General features: G+C 36.5%; 1 protein-coding gene across 1 annotated transcript in view; it reads left to right on the plus strand.

The window, feature by feature from the left end:
• LOC125229165 (nose resistant to fluoxetine protein 6-like) overlaps positions 1 to 19,865 on the plus strand; it is a 63,251-nt gene that overhangs the window by 29,773 nt on the left and 13,613 nt on the right. Inside the window, exons 2-3 of the mRNA XM_048133953.1 lie at positions 17,874 to 18,046; positions 18,977 to 19,170. Coding sequence (XP_047989910.1) covers positions 17,874 to 18,046; positions 18,977 to 19,170 — 367 coding nt within the window. The remainder of the gene's footprint in view (positions 1 to 17,873; positions 18,047 to 18,976; positions 19,171 to 19,865) is intronic.

Consider the following 19,865-nt stretch of genomic DNA (forward strand, 5'->3'; position numbering starts at 1 on the left):
TTTCCTTTCGTTACTGGTCTACATACTTTCAGCTATGGAAGAGACAAATAAACAATTTGTAAAATTATGTAAACAACAGATCAAGTCATATTGCGGAATAAACTTATGCAAAGACCATTTAGTAATTATTTGTAATGCGCGTCAGCCAATCAGATTAGGAAAAGATCGAAAAGTTATATGTATAACAACCAGGGTACGTAGCCGAATGGCACAAACGCTCACGAAACGAAACGCTCGTAGATATCTATCTCTATCGCTCTTGCGTATTGGCGCGACAGAGCCAGACTACCTTTCGCGGCGTTTCGTTTTCGTTTCACGTCGTAGAAATGCCATTCGGCTATGGCACCAGGAAGTGTCTGCTTCAGACAATTTATGCGGTAACGTATGCGGAATGAAATCTGGACAAAATTCAATGTCTTATAAAATTAATATAACATAGTTTATTTTTGATATCTTTCGTGATTTTAATGATGTATTGAATATCGATAAATAAAAGAGTTAGTTTTCGCCAATGTGAGGCTTCTAACAGAACTTGTGATACTTTATGTCCATCGGTGTCGACAAAACCAATGTTAGCATTTTTTAAGGTCCAAATTTATCTTCCATGTGATAACTTTTTAAAGAAGCTTCGTATGCTCGACTTTTTCACATTCTTGTCCGTAGGATCATTAGTGTTCTCAAAATAATAGTTTTCTTGTCGTGAAATTCCATTTACTCGACATAATATTATTAGTCATTCATAAACCCAGAAATGCAAAAACAGCTGTTTTTTACATTTTTTGACTTAACGGCGTAGCAGCATTTTCAAAGTTGTTTATTTTATTTTTGAAGACTATAGGTCTAACTTTTTTTGAATGTGTATCGATACTCATGTCTTCAAGATAATTTTTATCACTTTCGCTGCCCCATTCGAATGCTGTCTCGAGTTCTCTGTGAGATTTTGTGCCTTAGGGGGCCGACATTTCTTTTAATCAAATCTCTCCCAGAAAACTTGCCAATGCTGTAATGTTTTCTTGGACCACGCTTTGTTGCGGTAGTTTTTGTAAAGAAAAAGGACGCAAAAATATTATAAATTGACTGTTAGCTTCTAACCCTTCCTACAAAACTTTCCTCGGGCTTTGCATTCGGTTACAGAAAATTGGTAAGGTAACGGCGGCTATCAACGCGGGTATCGAAATTGACGTCCATTACCGCCGCATTTGCAAATACGCATTTTATAGGCAAACCGACCAATTTCTTAAAAAAAGTTACTCACACAAAGGAGGCCTGTTTAGTTGACTAACGCACATATAGGCGATAGAGAGTGTGAATGAAAGAAGACGCTCGCTATTTGACAGTTTTTGCCACGGGGCCGCGAGAAGAGATTGTGTCATACTGACGTGTGACGCTAAACCTAAGTGAACTCCAATCTCATTTAGTAGTTTACGTAATAATTATGGCAAACAGGTGAAAGTTATGCATTTCAAATTATTGTTTATAGTTTTCTACATGACTTCTGAGTACTTTTTACGTATTGTTTAGCCTGGAAATGTGTTTAAAGTGGAAATTAAAAGACAGCGGTGAAAGGCGCCATTTTGTTAGTAGATTCTATTACTGTGGTATACCACAGTAATAGTTAAAGTAGTGTTATTAGTTCTTTTTGCTTTATTTTAAGTATATGTGATCAGTTATATAATGTCTTACAGTTGTTTCAATCTTGATCTATTCACGCTATCAAAGAACTATTTACGCGGTATGAAAATTATTCAACAAAACCTTAATTTTTAGCAAAAACTTCATGACTGATTTCGTAGTTTCTATGAAAACCGTTAATTTGTCAATTTTTTAAACATTGACATAAAGTCTGATGCTTACTTACCAGTTATGTAAACTTGGTTTTAATATAAGGTTGCAATATTTTATTTTGATTTGTAATGAAAATACATCTGTATGACTTTGTTTTTATGGGTCGGAATTAGATTTTATAATACTCCAATTTATGCCTATTACCGATGGTACGATCAGATAACCCTCGGTAATAGAATATATAAGAATCTATTACCGATCCATGCAATATTTGTTTGGGTCGGTAATTGGTTCCTATAGAAGTATCTATTACCGAGTGACATATTAGTCTTGTATCAAAAATATGACATTTAGTGTACCGTAAGTACAGATTTCTTAGGTGAAACTGAGTCTTCTGTTGGTATTCATAAAGGAGGATAGTATTGGTATATGTATTTGTCATAATACTATAGCGATCGCTGTCGTGGGCGGTCGTGTCATTTAATATTCTGAACTTAATTAATAACAAAAATTGAGTAAACTGTGTCAAGTCTAAATCAGCACTTTTCAATACATAATTGTGAGTGTGGCACGTTTTAGCTATCTAAAAGTGAACCTAATGGGGACGAGTTTACGGAAATATGGGAGACGCATTTAACAGAAGTTCGCGCACTGTAAGGACTCCTCCTCCTGAAAAAGGACCTACGAATATGGACCACACTTCAGCACAGCCCTCTCCAGCACAGTCAGCACAACCTTCGCCAGCACAGTCATCGCAGCCCGCACCGGTTGATGTGGTGTCCACCAGTGGAATCCAAAGTTGGTTATCCTCAATTGAACAATGTTTGAGTGAAATATGTAATATTTCGACTGAAGGGAAACTGAACTCGGACCAGAAAATAAGGATTAACAAACTGAGCAGGAATATATCAAGTGGGGTGTCCCAGCTTGCAGTGCAGTACCAGGCGGTCAAGCAGCAAGTGTTAGTCAACAGTGCCTATCTAAAAGCTGTATCTGAACAAAATAACATCGTAGAACAAATCAAAGAGCTCCAAAATAGCTTACAAGTTGCCCCCAAAATAGAACCGACTGTATCCTTCGCCGACAAAGTGAGAACAGGTAACAACTCATCTATAGTACCTACTAAGACCAACTCTATAGTAATTTACCCTAAGGAGAAGGACAAATCAAGTGAAGATACCAAAAAACTTGTACAGGACCTGATAAAACCAGAAGCTCTCAAGCTACATGTTCGTGGAATGAGAAAAACGAAAAACGGAGGCGTTATTATAAATACCGATCGCAAGGACGACCTGGAAAAACTAAGAGCATCCCAGCAGCTTCAAAAATCAGGACTGAAATTAGAAGAAACTACCAAAAGAAGACCTAAAATCATCTTGTTGGGCGTGCCTTCAAATATAACAGAGAACGAAGTTTTCGACTGCATTTATGAACAAAATATTGTGGATCAACAGCCAAATATTTCTAAGGACACATTTAAGAGCTCTATAAACCTAAGTCATAAATCTGGCAAGAAGGACCAAGCCACATGCAATTATATATTAGAGTGCTCTGGCGACATAAGACGGATACTCATTCAGCAACAGCGCGTTTTTATCAATTGGACTTCCTGCCCAGCACGAGATTATACTATGTTAACGAGATGCTACAAATGTCAGCAATATTGTCATTCTGCTAAATACTGCAGAGAAGCTGAATCCACATGCAGCCACTGCGGATTATCGGGACACACCAACAAAGAATGCCCCAAGATACTAGAACTACCAAAATGCGCTACATGTATGCGATTCAAAAAACCAGCTGACCACCAAACTGGAGATGATTCGTGCCCAGGAAAGAAAAGTGCCCTTATAAGGTATTTAAATACCATAGATTATGACGGCACCTGCTAAAACCTTACCCTGTTATTTATACTATGTCTAAGGAGAAACGTTTTATTATCACTTATTTAAGTTAATGTAAACCTACTTACTTACAATTTTTATAACCTTTATTGTTTTGCTCAATAAGCACCTAACTACATTATACTGACCTACTAACACGAAATGCCTAAGATACAAGTATTAAGTTACTTAGTTTAGGTATTGGCGTAAAATAATATTATGTTGACCTGCTTAAATTTTTTGCATACAAGACTTTTTTTGTTATTTATGTCTTTCTAAACCATGTTTGTACCTATATTTATAATTTTTAAGCATTATTTAAGAGAATTGTGATTGTTTTAATTTAAGGGAGTGTACAAGTTTCTAATGGGGTGGCAACGCGCATGTGACATTGTTTGAGTTGCAGGCGTCCATAGGTTACGGTGACCGCTTTACATCAGGCGGACCGTATACTTGTTTGCCACCGACGTAGTATAAAAAAAAGATATTTTTCTATGAAATAAATTTTATCTTACCTTTATCTTATCTTATAATTTGTATATTCAACCGTCGGTATTAAGCTCCGAATTTTGAGATGGGTTTCTATTTACCGATGGCAGAAAAACACTGTCATTCATACCCTCGGTAATGAAATCTCAATTCGCGTTAATAGAACTGCAGCCTGTTCATTACCACGGTAATAGAAAATTTTGGTATGTTGGCTTCAATAATCATTTTATGACATATAATAAACTAAAATGATCCTAAAACTCTTCAAAACTAATAGTTCAATAAATACTCTTCCATAAAAAAAATATTTGTGGTCGTTAATGAGCTTTGATACCCTTAATTTTTTGGTATCTTTTGAAATCTTCCTTAAGTACCACGTTAATAAGCGCCATTACCTTATGTAGAAATTACAAACAGTTTCGCTAGGTCGTCCTTCTCGATTGACCATCATTTCGAGAAAAGGAATCCAATACTCATGAAACTTACCAGTTTAAATGACAAATATGTAAACTTTAATCTGGCATTTATACATTATTTTAGTTTATTTATTTACTTACTCTGACGATATCAAAACTTTGTCCAGATTTCATTCCGCATACGTTAAACGACCAACTGTACCTACTCGTATTAGATAAGACCCCTGAAACTAGCAAGTGGGCGTCCTTTATGTTCGCGTGAGGTCATGTAGAGATAAGTTTCGTCAAGTATCATGTTTCCTTTTTCTCGGTCGTTGAGGAAGGTTTGTCAAAATATTCATATCAGACTGGTTGTTTATTCAGCCACTTGCGAAAAATTACAAGATGAATACGTAAGCAATATCGTGCAACTTTTACTATGGGATCAACCCCGAAATCGGAAAAAATAGCCATTTAATAAGACTAACATATTGACCATCCCGGTCAAGTAAGACCGTGATTACCTTTTTCCAACAGGCTCCAGATATTTTGACGCAGTTATATGCTCCTCAAGATGACCTGTATCACGGTTAATCTCAGTTTGATAAAAGAAATCGTGAATCATTCAAATCTCTTCGCTATTTCATTCATTTTGGTAGTATGACCAAGAACTTTTCGAACGAAAGTATTTTTTTTGCAATTTCGGGTTTTGGTATGTGCAAATTAATATTGTTTCTAATTAGAGCAACGTTTTCAATAAACTGCGTAAAATTACACAATTTGGGTCATTACCACGCGGCCCGGCGAGCGTTGGCGATTTGAATTCATTGTTCGATCGGTTGCCAGTCTCCATGTTGGTAGCTCCCGAATGTCTGCTTAGGCATTCGCGACGGGCGCCAAGGCCGAGCAAGCGGGGACTACTAATGTGGACAGCTTAGTGCAAAAGACAGCGTGTTCGAAGTCATCTGCTTACTTAAAACGATACAATAATTTGTTGGCAAATAACAATATGTAATAACATCGTACACACATGAACATAAATAAACTCGAGCCTGTATTCCCAAAAGGGGTTGGAAGAGCACATGGAACTATTCAAGTTGCAGGGCTACTATTAGCAAGCCATCGCCCACACCACACCACAATTGAATACGACACCCACGAGAGGAAAAGGGCTGGCCAAATTCTTAACCCTGCCATAGCATATCTTTAGGTAATGAATTTCAATAATGGGTCAAACAGATTTTAATGTATGGGTAATTGGTTATATCTCTCCTGTGGACATTACAAAAGTTAAGAAAATCTAGTGCTAATTTTTAGACGACATTCTAATGACGGGAAACATTTTTTTAGTTCTTGACACTCAAATAGGAAAAACGGGATACGAATGTACCAGAGTCGTTAACTTTTATAATATTGTCCACAGAAGTGACGTTTTTACTAAATCTTTTTGACCCTAATATATTATTTTTTGTATTTGTTAGAATTCAACAAGGGACACATCCTTAATTTTAAAAAATGCAACATATTATTGAAGCTGTTTCTCCTTCATTAAATGTACCCACACTATTTGTAAGAAAAAAAAAAGAAAATTGTTCCCTTAGTCTAAGCCCCGTGTTCTTTTAAAGATGATAACAAAGTACGACATGACTATTTTATTAGGTTAAAATTTTTACAGGCTAGCGAAATATTTAGTGCGTTACAGGATAACGCTAGTTGAAAGCATGCGAGTCAATATAGACAAAGCTTACCACCTTACTACAGAGGTGTATTATGTTCCTTCATACGCGCTTCTCAGCGATGTCATTAAGAGTCTTATAAGGCAATCGGCCGATGACGATTTTCCGCATCTGCTTCTAACATAAAATGTATGCACCTGCTTGATGTAATCTTATCGTGCTTTCCGAGTTACTAAAGATCATATTTTGGGTAAAATACTTACTACTTTTTACTCAACGTAGTCGGAGAAACTTTTAGGTTCAAGGTAGTTAGTTCCAGGTGTTTTCAGACGTATTCGGATTTTTTATCAAAAGTCATGAATCGGATCTGTGTCTAAAGTGAAGGTTTTGGTAGAAGGCATAGTAGAAGGTATAGCATTTGACACTGACAGATCAAATTCGCATCTATGTCGCTTAACTTCAAACTGCAGGGTTAGCACATGATTGCCGCGAGAGTATGTCGCCGCGAGATAGACGTGTCATCTATCTCGCGGCGACATACTCTCGCGGCCATCATGTGTTAGGCCTACTGGGTATAAATCCATTCTGCTGTAAGGTTGATTATTTTCCGATTATATACATTTATAAATATGTTTCGTCGAAATCACGGTGTCAGCGTGCATACGCTGACGTCACCGCCGGCCAGTCTAATGCAACTAGCCGGGTTAATGCACCAACTAGAAAGGGAAGTGAAGTACGGGCACCTGCCAAGGAAAATACTTCCCGCACCAATGTGGATGAAGAGGGGTTCACATTGGTGGAAAAGAAAAGCAAGGCGCGCAGAGCGGCTCGCAAGACTATGTGTGGCTCTGCGGAACCGGTGAATTCGGGTCTACGGATTGCCACACCGAGTAGGGCGCTCTACGTGTCTCGCCTGCATTACTCCGCCATGGCCGACGAGGTGGTGGACTACGTTCGTCGGAAGACTGGCTACACGCTGAGGGTGCAACAGCTGCAGTCGCGTCACTACGTGCACTTCAGCTCGTACGTTGTGCGCGTGCCGCGGCCGCTGCAGGACACCATCGCGAGCGCAGACTTCTGGCCGAAAGGTGTGGTTTTTCGGCGGTTCCGGGGCAACCTGCCAAATCCCACACCGGGGCAAACGACGCAACGGAGCCACGCTGTGACGTCATCGCCCAAATCAATTGTTTAATTTTATTTTTAATTTTGTTCTTTTTATTTTCTCTCTTTTTTGTTATCTAAGTTTCGTGACGCATTGGTTTTACTGTAATGTCATGTAAACATGTTTTTACTAATAAATAAATAAATAAATATTCAACCTTATAGCAGAATCAATGGATTTACCCGAGTTTGAAGTTAAGCGACATTTCTAATTTATAACCAATAATGAAGATCTGAATAGGTACGCCTGTGAGGCTATAATATTTATGAAATTTGTCACTTCGTAAAGTTTTCATTATAATGTTAGTACATTTACGTTGTAGTACGTTTATTTAATACTACATTAGGTAATTAGCAAAGCTCCTTATTTTAGCTTACAGTGTGCGCACACTCCGTTTTTGTGAGATAATGATTTTTGCATTTACAGTTTTTCTCACCCTCAAACTATGTTTGCCTTATTCTAAATTGGAAAATTTAAAAATTCGAAACAAATAAGTACGTATTTAATATGTTTTTAGTTCGAAGTCACCATGACGTAAAAAAAATATGCAACCTTTTTTGTATAAAACCAGGGGCGGGTCACCCCGCGATTCTATCGCCGCGCTACAAGTCCGCGAGTTCGCGGCCCATTCGGTGGTGGCGACCTTCGCTCGGCGCAATAAAATTCAATGTCGACTGCTCGCGTGCAGTCCGTTTGTCAATGTAGGGAAGAATAATGACAGGCGGCATTCTGTGAACATCAAAGGAGTGAGCCTTCTGTACTTGTACTATTATATATTCTGTGATAAAACGAGCGATTGGAGTAACTTTTGGGATGCATTTTTTGTCACCTTAATATTGGGATTCACAAAGGGTGAAACATGTAAGTTCGAGAAGTTTGAGCAGCTCAGAAAGGAAATATTTAGTTTCGGTAGAAGTACCAGTGCTCGACATTGTACTAGTACCTAGATGCCACATTCAATTTTGTCATTGTCAATAAATGTTGCAGAAGAGTGTCACCTCATCTGTTGAGCATTAGCGTGTCGAACACTAGTACTACCTTTCAATATTCTCAGAAAACACGTGTATGTATGTATGTTGCCCTTGACATATTATTTATGCAAACGACGACAATTTTTATTTGCGATTTAGTTTCAAAATTGGCGGATTTAACCACACGTGTATTGATTACCTTGCTTTTTGTATAATTTACATTCCTAGTTTAAGATAATGATTACTGTTAATCGATTTATTTGTTGTATATTGTGACTATATTTTGATCGTTATAATATAACGTTAAAAAAATATTTTAAGTTACTTGCAGTAGGTATAATTCAGTTAGAATAGTTCCTATGTTTGTTCCAAAATCTGTAAATGCCATTTTTCATCAATTTGTAATCGATGGATGGTCTAAGTGTAAACTCGTATATATATTCGCCCAAATAATAGTAAAGGCAACATGTTGTCCAAATAGTTCGGCAAAGTGACTGAATCATCATCATCATCCTCCTTGCGTTATCCCGGCATTTTGCCACGGCTCATGGGAGCCTGGAGTCCGCTTTGACAACTAATCCCAAGGTTTGGCGTAGGCACTAGTTTTTACGAAAGCGACTGCCTGACCTTCCAATCCAAAGGGTAAACTAAACCTTATTGGAATTAGTCCGGTTTCCTCACGATGTTTTCCTTCACCGAAAAGCGACTGGCAAGTATCAAATGACATTTCGCACATAAATTCCGAAAAGCTCATTGGTGCGAGCCGGGGTTCGAACCCGCGACCTCCGGAACGAAAGTCGCACGTACGTACCGCTAGGCTACCAGCGCTTATGGCAAAGTGACTGAATAACTACCGAATATTCGCGTTATATTGAATGGAGATTGCCACACTGCTTCTCTCCCATCACAGAACAGTTCCGGAACTATCCTAGACGTTCGCGGAGTCGAAGCCAACACGTTAAGACCAAATATGAAACTTTCATGAATCAGACGCTATTCTTGTTTGGGTCATGTGCGCACGCAGAAGCAGCACCCGCCAGAGTGTAAGGACCATAGAGGAATGTGTGCGTGTGGATTGAGTGAGCACCTTCCGAAAATAAAAATAAAATATGCTGATCATTTAGTAAAAGTTCTAAAACAATTGTAAAACGAATCTCCGAATTTGTAAAAAGATAAATCAAAAGATACAGTCATTAACATGTTCTCACTCAGTTCTCACAAACTACCAACGAAAACAGTGAATGTATTCATTAAACATATAATATTTATATACTAACATTTAGTAAAAAGTGTGCCAACTTACCTCTATAAATTTTAGATCACCTAGTGACTTATTTATTTTTTTACAAATAGTTTCTTATGCTCACTCAATCCTCACACTTTTGAAAAGCCGAATTTTGATGAAAAACATAAGATTTAGACCGCTATTATATGTGTATAATTTAGTAAAAGTGAATTTAGGCAGCATATTTTTTTTTATTTTCGAAGGTGCTCACTCAATCCACACGCACAATAAGTAAGGAAAGAGTTGTAATTCATACATTAGTAAATGCGGGTTATTTCTAATTCTATAGACATAGTTAAGTGACATTTAGCGAAAATAATTCCATCATATCAAGGTTCCCATTTCGAAATTACCCGAGCATTTCTGTTCTTCGATATTACCCCAATGCACCCTACATAGTATTATTTTACATTTCCTCACGTATCAGCGCACTAGCTAGAAAAGAATCCTTTTAAAGCGCGAGAATAGTTTGTTATAAAAATATCCAGAAAATGAAAAATAAAGGTATCAGGAGTGCGTATTCGAAAAGCGGATTTATTCCCATCTATCGGATTAGTCCATAGAATAAATAGAATGGACACGTTTTGTCCGCAGGCTTTAGTCACTCACTGGTTTTAGAAGGTATCTATATATTCTGTTATTGATTTAATATGATATGATATCGTTCTCTGTCAAGGCGGACCCCAGGGTCTCACGGGCCGTGGCAAATACCGGGATAACGTAAGGAGGAGGATGATGATATTTTATTATCTGTAAATCATACTTGCACCAATTAATGAGGGCGAGCCAGATTTACCTATGCATACTCTTAAGAACAGTTATCCATTATTAATTCAATCATAATTTAAATGTTAAATCAAAGTGATATTAATCTACAATATGCTTGTTTGAACAAAAACTAAAAAGAGGAAATATTGTAATTGTTACATATTTTCGAATGAAATGAAATGAAATATTTTATATCAGACAGATGTCCATATTTAAAAAAAATATTAGTGAAAAAACAATGAAAATAAAAATTAAAAATAATAAAATAAAATATCTGACGCTAATGTTAATGGAAAACATAATTCTCATTGGATCGAACAATTGAAACTAGTACTCTAAGATGTAACAAAAAAAGAGTGCTTTTCCGCACGTGTTTTAATATTTCTTGCGAAGTTTTGAGTATCTTTGAAACATACTGGTATTGTTAGACGTTCATATTGACCGGGATATAGATAGACCGCGTGATTACCTTTTTATTTTTATTGAGGTTCCGATATTTGGACGCAGACTGGTATTGGTTTTTGAACATTATAATTTAGCTACCCCTGCCTCACGGTTCAGTACCCCTCGAAGACATCGGCGCTATATCTGAAACAATCATTATAAAAATTATTATCAAATAACATTCCATGTAAACAAATATTTTAAGCAAGCCTCTGTGCGTAGTACTGCAATGCAGTTATCCTTGATATTTGACACATGGGTGCACACGAGCAACCTAAACCTTCCAATCTCTTTAATGAACATAACTACATAGCTGCTGGTAAATTACTTCATAACCAAGGAGCACATAGCAAAAACTAGTAAATGATCGCTGTCCGGGAATTTCACACGAGATATATGACCAGGGAACTTTCGCTCGGCTGCCCTACGCAGAAATCAAGTATCTCAAAATTTTCCAAAAAATGGTTTTTTACATCATTCGATTCATTTTTTCAAAATACGTCTTTCAGTATTTTTTTGAAATTTTTATAATGTATATTTTTCAAAATACAGAACTTTAAAAAATTCAAGTATCTTTTTTTAACGGGGTATTCTACGCTAAAGTCAAGTATCTACCCTATTTCTATCTTGAAATCGAGTATCTTACGAAAGATACTTGCAATTCATATTAGATGGCTAAGTTACTTGACTTCAGAGTTGAAATATTGATACTGATTGCGAAGTTACTTGACTTCAGCGTAGAAATATTGATATTTATTGATAAGTTACTTGACTTCAGCGTAGAACTATTGATATTGATTATGAAGTTACTTGACTTCGGCGTCTATCATTATGTTATGATGTCAAAAGCTTGTAATTGCTTATACATGTATTAACTTGGGTTTTCAGGTAGAAATTGCCTTAGTATTAAAACAACCAGATGTAAACAGTAAAAGCACGAGGATCTTGTCTTATTTAATATGAAACTTATTTTATCCAAAATACGAAAATACATATAACGATCATACTTACATAATTATTGCATGTTGGTTAGTTGATCAATAGGCTACTTGCCTCCTAATCAAATCAGCTTCGTTTTAAGAACTGTCAAAACGAATTTGAACGGCTTGCTAATATGGAATTTATATGAAATTGAATTGAGTGACGTCACGGTCAACTCAGTTACTTTATATATTTCTACCTGACTTATTAAGTAGAAATTGGATTTAAAAATAACTGCTGTCCATGTTTTCTCATACTTATTTGCTCATAATGCTTTATTTCGTACATGGTACAAAATATTTTACTTTAACTACAGTTCCCTATTATTATAATTAAGGAAGACTATATGTAACTTTCATTATTTTTTTCTGTCTTCGAGTATTTAGGCACCTACCTACTGTACTTAATTAATATTGTGCGTTCCACGGGAAATCCCTTTCGAGGATTTTTTTATTATTTAAATAGTCTCCTACAACGTGAGTAATTGATTAAGTTTAATGAGTATTTTTGAACTCTTCGTGACAGAAAAACCTCTTAAACCCATAATCTTAAGACAACTTGCATTCAAACACAACTAGAGCTTCTTTTCCGTGGATTACTCCAATATTGCATTTATATTAAAACCTAATTTACACAAGCATGACATACACTACATTGAAGGCATCTATCTAAAATGTATACATTGTAAACATATACTAGCGGTCCGCCCCAGCTGCGCACGGGGGCTATCATAAAAATGGTTATAGTAATTTATCCTGAAAAGATAAACATATGCTATTACGGACTTTTTTGTATGTCTATGAAAGATACACAATTTCGCCATACATTGTTTTAATATATCTCAAACAGTTTGGGCAGCGTTTTCGATTAAAGCTCTCAGCCAGCAGAATTTTGACCGACTTGATTAGCAAAAATTGACGTATTTCAACCAATTCAAACAAGATCTCAACAAATTATATACCAAAACCTTTCCCAAGAATCATTATATTCATTGGTGAAAACCACATGAAAATCCGTTCTGTAGTTTGTGTTTTAGATACAGTTAAAAATAACAAGCATACCAAAACTAAATGAAAACAGTTCAAGATACTTGCTTTCTTGTAGAAAAGCTTTAAAATTTTCTTATCGCATTCTACGCAGAAAGCTGTTTTTGTATTTTAAAATGATTGTGTTAATAATTTTGAAAAAATAATTATAGTACACTATTAATGATATCTAGTATAATAAAGTTCGACTGTTTTAAAGGCTATCAATTAATTAATAAGCATATAATCAGGAAAAATAAAAAAAAAATCGTTTTTTCGCTCTACTGTAAAATTTGACAAAACCCAGATACTTGATTTCTGCTTAGGGCAGCCGAGCTGATTGAGCTATATCTTGATGGGGGTAATATTTTTTGTTTTAATTTGTATTATTAGTTATTTTTTACGTGCCTATTCTACAAATTCGTAATACAACATTTTGCATATCACATTGCTAGAGGTTGTATACCTTTTTCAGTATTTAGGGGTATTAATAATGGCTGGTTACTTGGACGATTATTTTTTCCGCTACCAGTTTGACGTTGTTTGTCAGTTTAATTTTAAAGTTACCTAATTACAACCTTGTCATTTTGAAAGTTGGGTTTAAATTTGATTATACGTACTGCGTCACCAGTCCAATTTGAAGTTTACTGTGACAAAGCTTTAAATTGCTTTACAGTGACATAGTTGTCCATTGGTAAACCTTATGTCGTTGCAGTAACGTACACAAATAAATAGTTTTGAGGTTTATGACGGTAGCTGGCAATTATTTTATCGAGTGTAGAGTTAAAAGTCGAGTAGAGCTGCATCGGATTAAAAGATTAATATTCTAGATACGTTTAGAAAAATAATAATCAGTTGGGGTGTCTGAGGTTTTGAGTGATACCGGAAACACGGTGTAGGGTTTAGAAGCTAGGAAAACTGGAATATAAACGAATTATTTAGGAGCTTGGGGAAGAACAGACGGGACATTTCATTTCTCCCAAACACAGGGTCAGGCTACAATATTGTTGAAACTTGCAAAATTACGGGTCGGCGCCTTTGTCCGGAGCCCTATAATGGCTTGCTTTTTATTTCTAACAAAATTTAAAATATTGTATCGTTTGCTGTATTTAAACCGTGTTTTTTTTGTGTTATCCGTTAAATTCGACACGACGTTAGGTCCATTAACTCATTTTAACAAATAGCGATATGGTAGTATCGCTATTTGCTAAATGAGTATCTATAATTTTTTTCTAAATTAATTGTATTTGACCGAAATAACCTCCTCACAAATAGGATCGTGTTAGATATTTTTGCAGTATTTGATCGATAAACTTAAGAGTGGTTTGCACATTTTGGTCTGTTAACTTATTTATGAGTGAAGTGAAGAGTGCCATAAAATACCGATGACATGGCATAACAAGTAGGAATGTACCGACTAGTCGGGAAAGCCGACTATCCGGTCACTTTTGTAGTCGGCGATTAGTCGGCGACTAGTCGGCAAAAAAGACCGATTAGTCGGCACTTCATAAGTGATAGAAAAACAGCACAAAAGTAAATCAACAGCTGATGTGGTTGTAATGGTTGTATTATGTACCTATTTGTTATGCCTTTCTTAGTTAAAACAACAAATATCAGTCATCACAGAAATAAATGTCCTACTTAGGACTATCAACTTCATAGGCAGGATCACTAATTCACTACCTACTATGCCAAACCGGTTGTTAAAAATGAAAAATGTAGTCGGCCTAGTCGGTACATCCCTAATAACAAGTTATGACGTCGATCCGGTGTGACTCTTATAAAGACACTCGAACGTAGTCCAACACATTTAGGCGGAGTACGTTATTTTCTTTACCAGTCACTTTCTGGTTAGGTCACGTTCTGAAGACGCCACTTTCTGTGGACGTCACGTTCTAAGGAGGCCACTTTCTGAGAGCGTCACGTTCCGAGAATGTCACTTTACTAGATTGCCACTTTCTGAGTTCGTCACTTTCCGTGTTCGCCACTTTCCGTGTTCGCCACTTTCTGAGTTTGCCACTTTCGGATTTCACCACTTTCTGACTTTGTCACGTTCTGGGTTCATCACTTTATGAGTTTGCCTCTTTCTGACTTTGCCACTTTGTGACATTGTCACTTTCTGATTTCGTCACTTTTAGGTACTTTCAAGAAGTTTATTTTATTTTTCTTAAGTCTGCGTCAATCTTTTATGGTGTTTTTTTTATACTACGTCGGTGGCAAACAAGCATACGGCCCGCCTGATGTAAAGCGGTCACCGTAACCTACGGACGCCTGCAACTCAAACAGTGTCACATGCGCGTTGCCACCCCATTAGAAACTTGTACATTCCCTTTTATAAAAAGTTTGGTGTTTATAAAAAGTTGCTAAGATATTTGGAATTGCACATAATTATTTGAAACAGAAATACCAAATACTAAGTACATACTTTTATTCTGTCAACTCGAAAATGTACTGATTTTTTTGGCAACCTAACCACTGACGTGCCACCAATCCGCCCGCTGTAGTGCGACGTATGCTTATGATGAATAAATAAAAACTGTTATAAATTGGAAAATTATGCGTTTATATTTTTTGTTAATTAGGTTGTAATAATAGTAATAATTAAGCACATAAATTCAACCTACAATGTGAAGATAATAAAATAATGCGTAATATTTTTAGTTAGTAACATTTAGGACGCGATCGCACGACGTACTCGTAGTAGTGTGCGTGTCTATTACGCATACATACAGCGAGCCAAGCCACGCCGCTCTAAATATCTAATCTGAACAAGCTAAAAGGTTGACGCAGCCTTAAGAAAAATAAAATAAACTTCTTGTAGGTACCTAAACGAAATCAGAAAGTGACAAAGTCAGAAAGTGGCGAAGTCAGAAAGTGGCAAACTCATAAAGTGACGAACCCAGAACGTGACAAAGTCAGAAAGTGACGAACTCAGAAAGTGGCGAACTCAGAAAGTGACGAACTCAGAAAGTGGCGAACTCAGAAAGTGACGAACTCAGAAAGTGGCAATCTAAGAAAGTGACATTCTCAGAACGTAACGCTCTAAGAAAGTGGCGTCCTCAGAACGTGGCATCCACAGAAAGTGGCGTCTTCAGAACGTGACCTAACCAGAAAGTGACTAGTAAAGAAAATGACGTACTCCGCCTAAAGGGTCCAACACCATAATCCTTAAGCAGCACTTGTAGGCAAATATTTGAACGTCAAACACAGTATTTAGGAAATCTGCAGCCGCTTATATAAAATAGGTTCCGTAAACTCAGGAAGATAACGATTTGATTGTATGCACCTCTTGTACCTTGTTGAGCTTTGGGGTAGTGCCGTTAAAACAAAAATAAACGAACTACAGGTTTTGCAAAATAAAATTATCAAATCGCTTTTCAATTATCATTACTTAACGCCAACAGCTCAAATTTACTCGGAAACACAATTGATGAACATCAAGCAACTATACATATACAACACTTGTATTTTCATTAGAAAAACAATAAATAAGGACATTCACACAACCTTACAATTTACTAAACGGAAAAATGTTCCCAACCTCTGCATTCGACCACGCCGCGCTAGTTTCCTTGCCTTGCCTAAAATACGCACTAATTATGGTAAAAAAACAGTAACTTTTGAAGGTGCGCTCCTGTACAATAAAATACCGCCTGAAATTAAAAATGTGAACTCACTTAAGGAATTCAAAGAGGGGCTCGCTGAATATGTTGTAGCAAACTATTAAAACTGAAAGTCAGAATAATATTATTTTCACCACACCAACTGGTAAAGGCTTACTTTGCTATTCGAAAACCGATAGCAAAATTGCATTTCATCCACAAGAGTGCAAAGTAATTTCATATAAATTTTAACTTGATGTCTTAAGCTGGCTGGTAGAATTTATCTATAAATAATGATTATAAATCATAAAAAACATTGAATAAATTGATGGATTTGATTTAGTGTGATGTTTTGTAGTTAGTATTTTGTTCGTGTTAGTGTGGTGAAAAATTTTGTGCTTCACTCGGGGGCAAAGTTTGTTTAACCTTCGGGCCTGGAAGCCCTCACAATGCTCAGGATTCCACTTTCTGGACCACTCGCTACGCTCGCGGTTCAATATTTGGAGTCTTTCGCTTGCTCGGGCATCAATATTGACACGTACGTTTGAACTACAGCTTTGCCCCCTTGTAAAACAAATAACTATTAGTCATAATAAGCAAAAAAACGAAGACTGTAAAATCAATCAATCTATTTAAATATTATTTATTTAAATAGGCTTTTAAATAGTTAACAATGTAAAATTATCATCTTGTTTTAAATATCAGAGCAATTTATGTGTGCAATGAACAATATTGTTTTAAAACTACATTGAATTAATTCAATAAAATGTCAAATTGTATAAATACTAGTCTAGAAACTTCTAGAACAAATTCTAAATGTCAAAAAATTGCTAATTAGTACTTGTATTGGTATTATTTTTTGCATGTTATTGAAAATTATTGTTTATCATAAGTATTTTTTTCTTGTCTTAATGCAGGTATGTGTTGTCTACCTACCTACTTAACAATTACGGTGACAATAACCTAGTTAAATGCATGATGTATTTATGTAACAACAATGTTCTCATGGAAGTGATGTATATCTTAAATGGGAATAAATGTCTTTAAACCTAAACCTACTACCTATAACTAGGACTTAATAATTAAAATTGATTATTACTTACGTATTAGTGACGCTAGTATTAAATTACCATAACTATTTATCCATTTTCCTTATTAACAATCATAAGTTGCATAGCCAGGCATAGTTCTACTTTTAATTTCTTGTTTGTGACGTAAATTACACATGGCCATGTCGTAATTCCTGCATTAAAATAGGTACGTGTTTATGTTCTTATATGTACGATCAAAAAGTCTAAAATTTTTATGCAAAGGTTATCTCACGTCTTTCTGCATTGACCGTGCTATCTGTGTGAGGACACTTTACCCAAATATTTTTTTTTTTACATTTTTTATTTCCATCTCCAGTGTTCGACGCGTCAGCAAAGTCCCCCCAAGGCCTGCTATTCGGCTCGTCGTATCACTTGGGCAACTTCGACGAGTGCGTCGCGATCGACGACTCCACAGATGGCGGGATCACGGTCGAGGGACAGTACTGTATGGCGACCATCAAGTGGCCGAAGAAACGCAAAACGAAAATGGTAAGAATGCGATATACTTAATACAGACCCAGATATAGACCGTGTTCGGCCCGTCCTACCACTTAGGAAACTTCGACGAGTGTACATAAATACCTACAATTTTACTTATTTATTTATTTGTTAGCCTGTTGTGTTCCACTACTGGGCAAAAGCCTCCCTATCTTTCTTACACGCGTCTCGGTTTAAGGTAATGTTTGGCCAACCTTTTCGAAAGACGTCAAAACCTACAATGACATTACTTTTTTTTTTTTTTTAATTTAGTATACTCTTTATTTACATGAACATATTTACATAATTATATAAGAAACTAAGACTAAACTTAAAAGCTAGCTATTACATTACTTATTTAAATTATTCATATAATACCTACTGACTTTAGAAAGAAAGTTATGGTAACAACGGCAAGTAATATTATTAAAGCTTCAAATATTCCATAGCGCAGTCTCTAAAAGCTTCAATGTAAAAAGCTCTTTGTACAAAGGTTCTATATTTTCTTATACCCAGTTAGCTGACTACTTACTCGTATAACGTAATTTAACATCATTTAAATAAAAAAATACAAAAGTTTACGGATATTTATAATAAATAATTTGTGAAGGTCGAGCAGGTAGAAGGCACATAAACACAAACATTTTTGAATTGTATATACTAAAATATACTTTTGTATATCTACGCATCTTAAAATATCTTTGATGTAGTAGTTTGGTCAGTTTTAGGATTAAAAAGTACAACAGTATATAGAAATCGGACTAATCCCAATAGGGTCTACTAGTATACCCTCCTCGTTGGAAGTTCTGATGGACTTTGCTTTCGTAAAAACTGATCCTGGACTAAGCGGACTCGGGCTTCTTTCATGAGCAGTAAAAGAAGTGCCGGGATAACGCTAAGAAGATTTTGTGATTAGTTAATTAACACTGTGATGTTTCCCAGGTCCGAACCGGTCGTGGCGAGACCCTCCGCTGGGCGGTATGCGTGCCCAGTGCTTGCAGCGCCAAATCCGTCAATAGCTTCGTGTCCAGCGTCCTTGCACACACTGTCGGAAACAGGACCACTGTGCAAGTTACAGAGAACGATTGCTACACTCGAAGACCGTTGACTGTCACTACTTTGGACGTCGGATTTTTGTAAGTATTTTAGTCTAATGGAAATGTGAGCGAATAGCATACTGAAAGCAGCAAATCAGGACAGGACCTTCAAACAATGGTTGAAGAGAGCTTTCAATGAAATACGTGCCATATATTACCCTCAACAGAATTTACTAGATAAAACAGATTACACATAACTCTGCACGTTAAAGTTATGTTACAAGTAGCGGCATGAAACTTTAGCGCTGAGTGAAATGTGGATATGATAGCTGCGCATGGGGACGCATACCCTTCGCCCGCTGTAATCCCCTGAGATAATTGTTTTTGACTTCTGCGCAATAACGGCACAGTATAATAAAGAGTATTATCATACAGTATGGCCACTTCCGCTCCCCACTGAAAGTGCCGCCCACCCTCTCGGTTACCTGACAGTTACCGCCTGTCAAAAACGCGAACAGTCGTCCTGTCATATGTCACTCATACAAGCATAGTACGCGTTCACCTACACGAGCTTAGACTGTGTGCTAGGAACGCGCCTCTTTCATATATTTGATCGCCAGTGTCCGAGGTGTGATAACGGTCAGCGCTAAACATACGTGCCGCTATTTGTACTTATCTTAAGACGATACGATACAGGTCAATTCTCCATAGAAACGCTCTCGACTATTTCCTCCCTGGTTTTTGAAGATAGAGCAATGACTTTTTGAACACAGATTATTATAATTTTTATCTGT

The sequence above is a fragment of the Leguminivora glycinivorella genome, chromosome 8 (genome assembly GCF_023078275.1).
Source record: "Leguminivora glycinivorella isolate SPB_JAAS2020 chromosome 8, LegGlyc_1.1, whole genome shotgun sequence".
Lineage (NCBI taxonomy): Eukaryota > Metazoa > Arthropoda > Insecta > Lepidoptera > Tortricidae > Leguminivora > Leguminivora glycinivorella.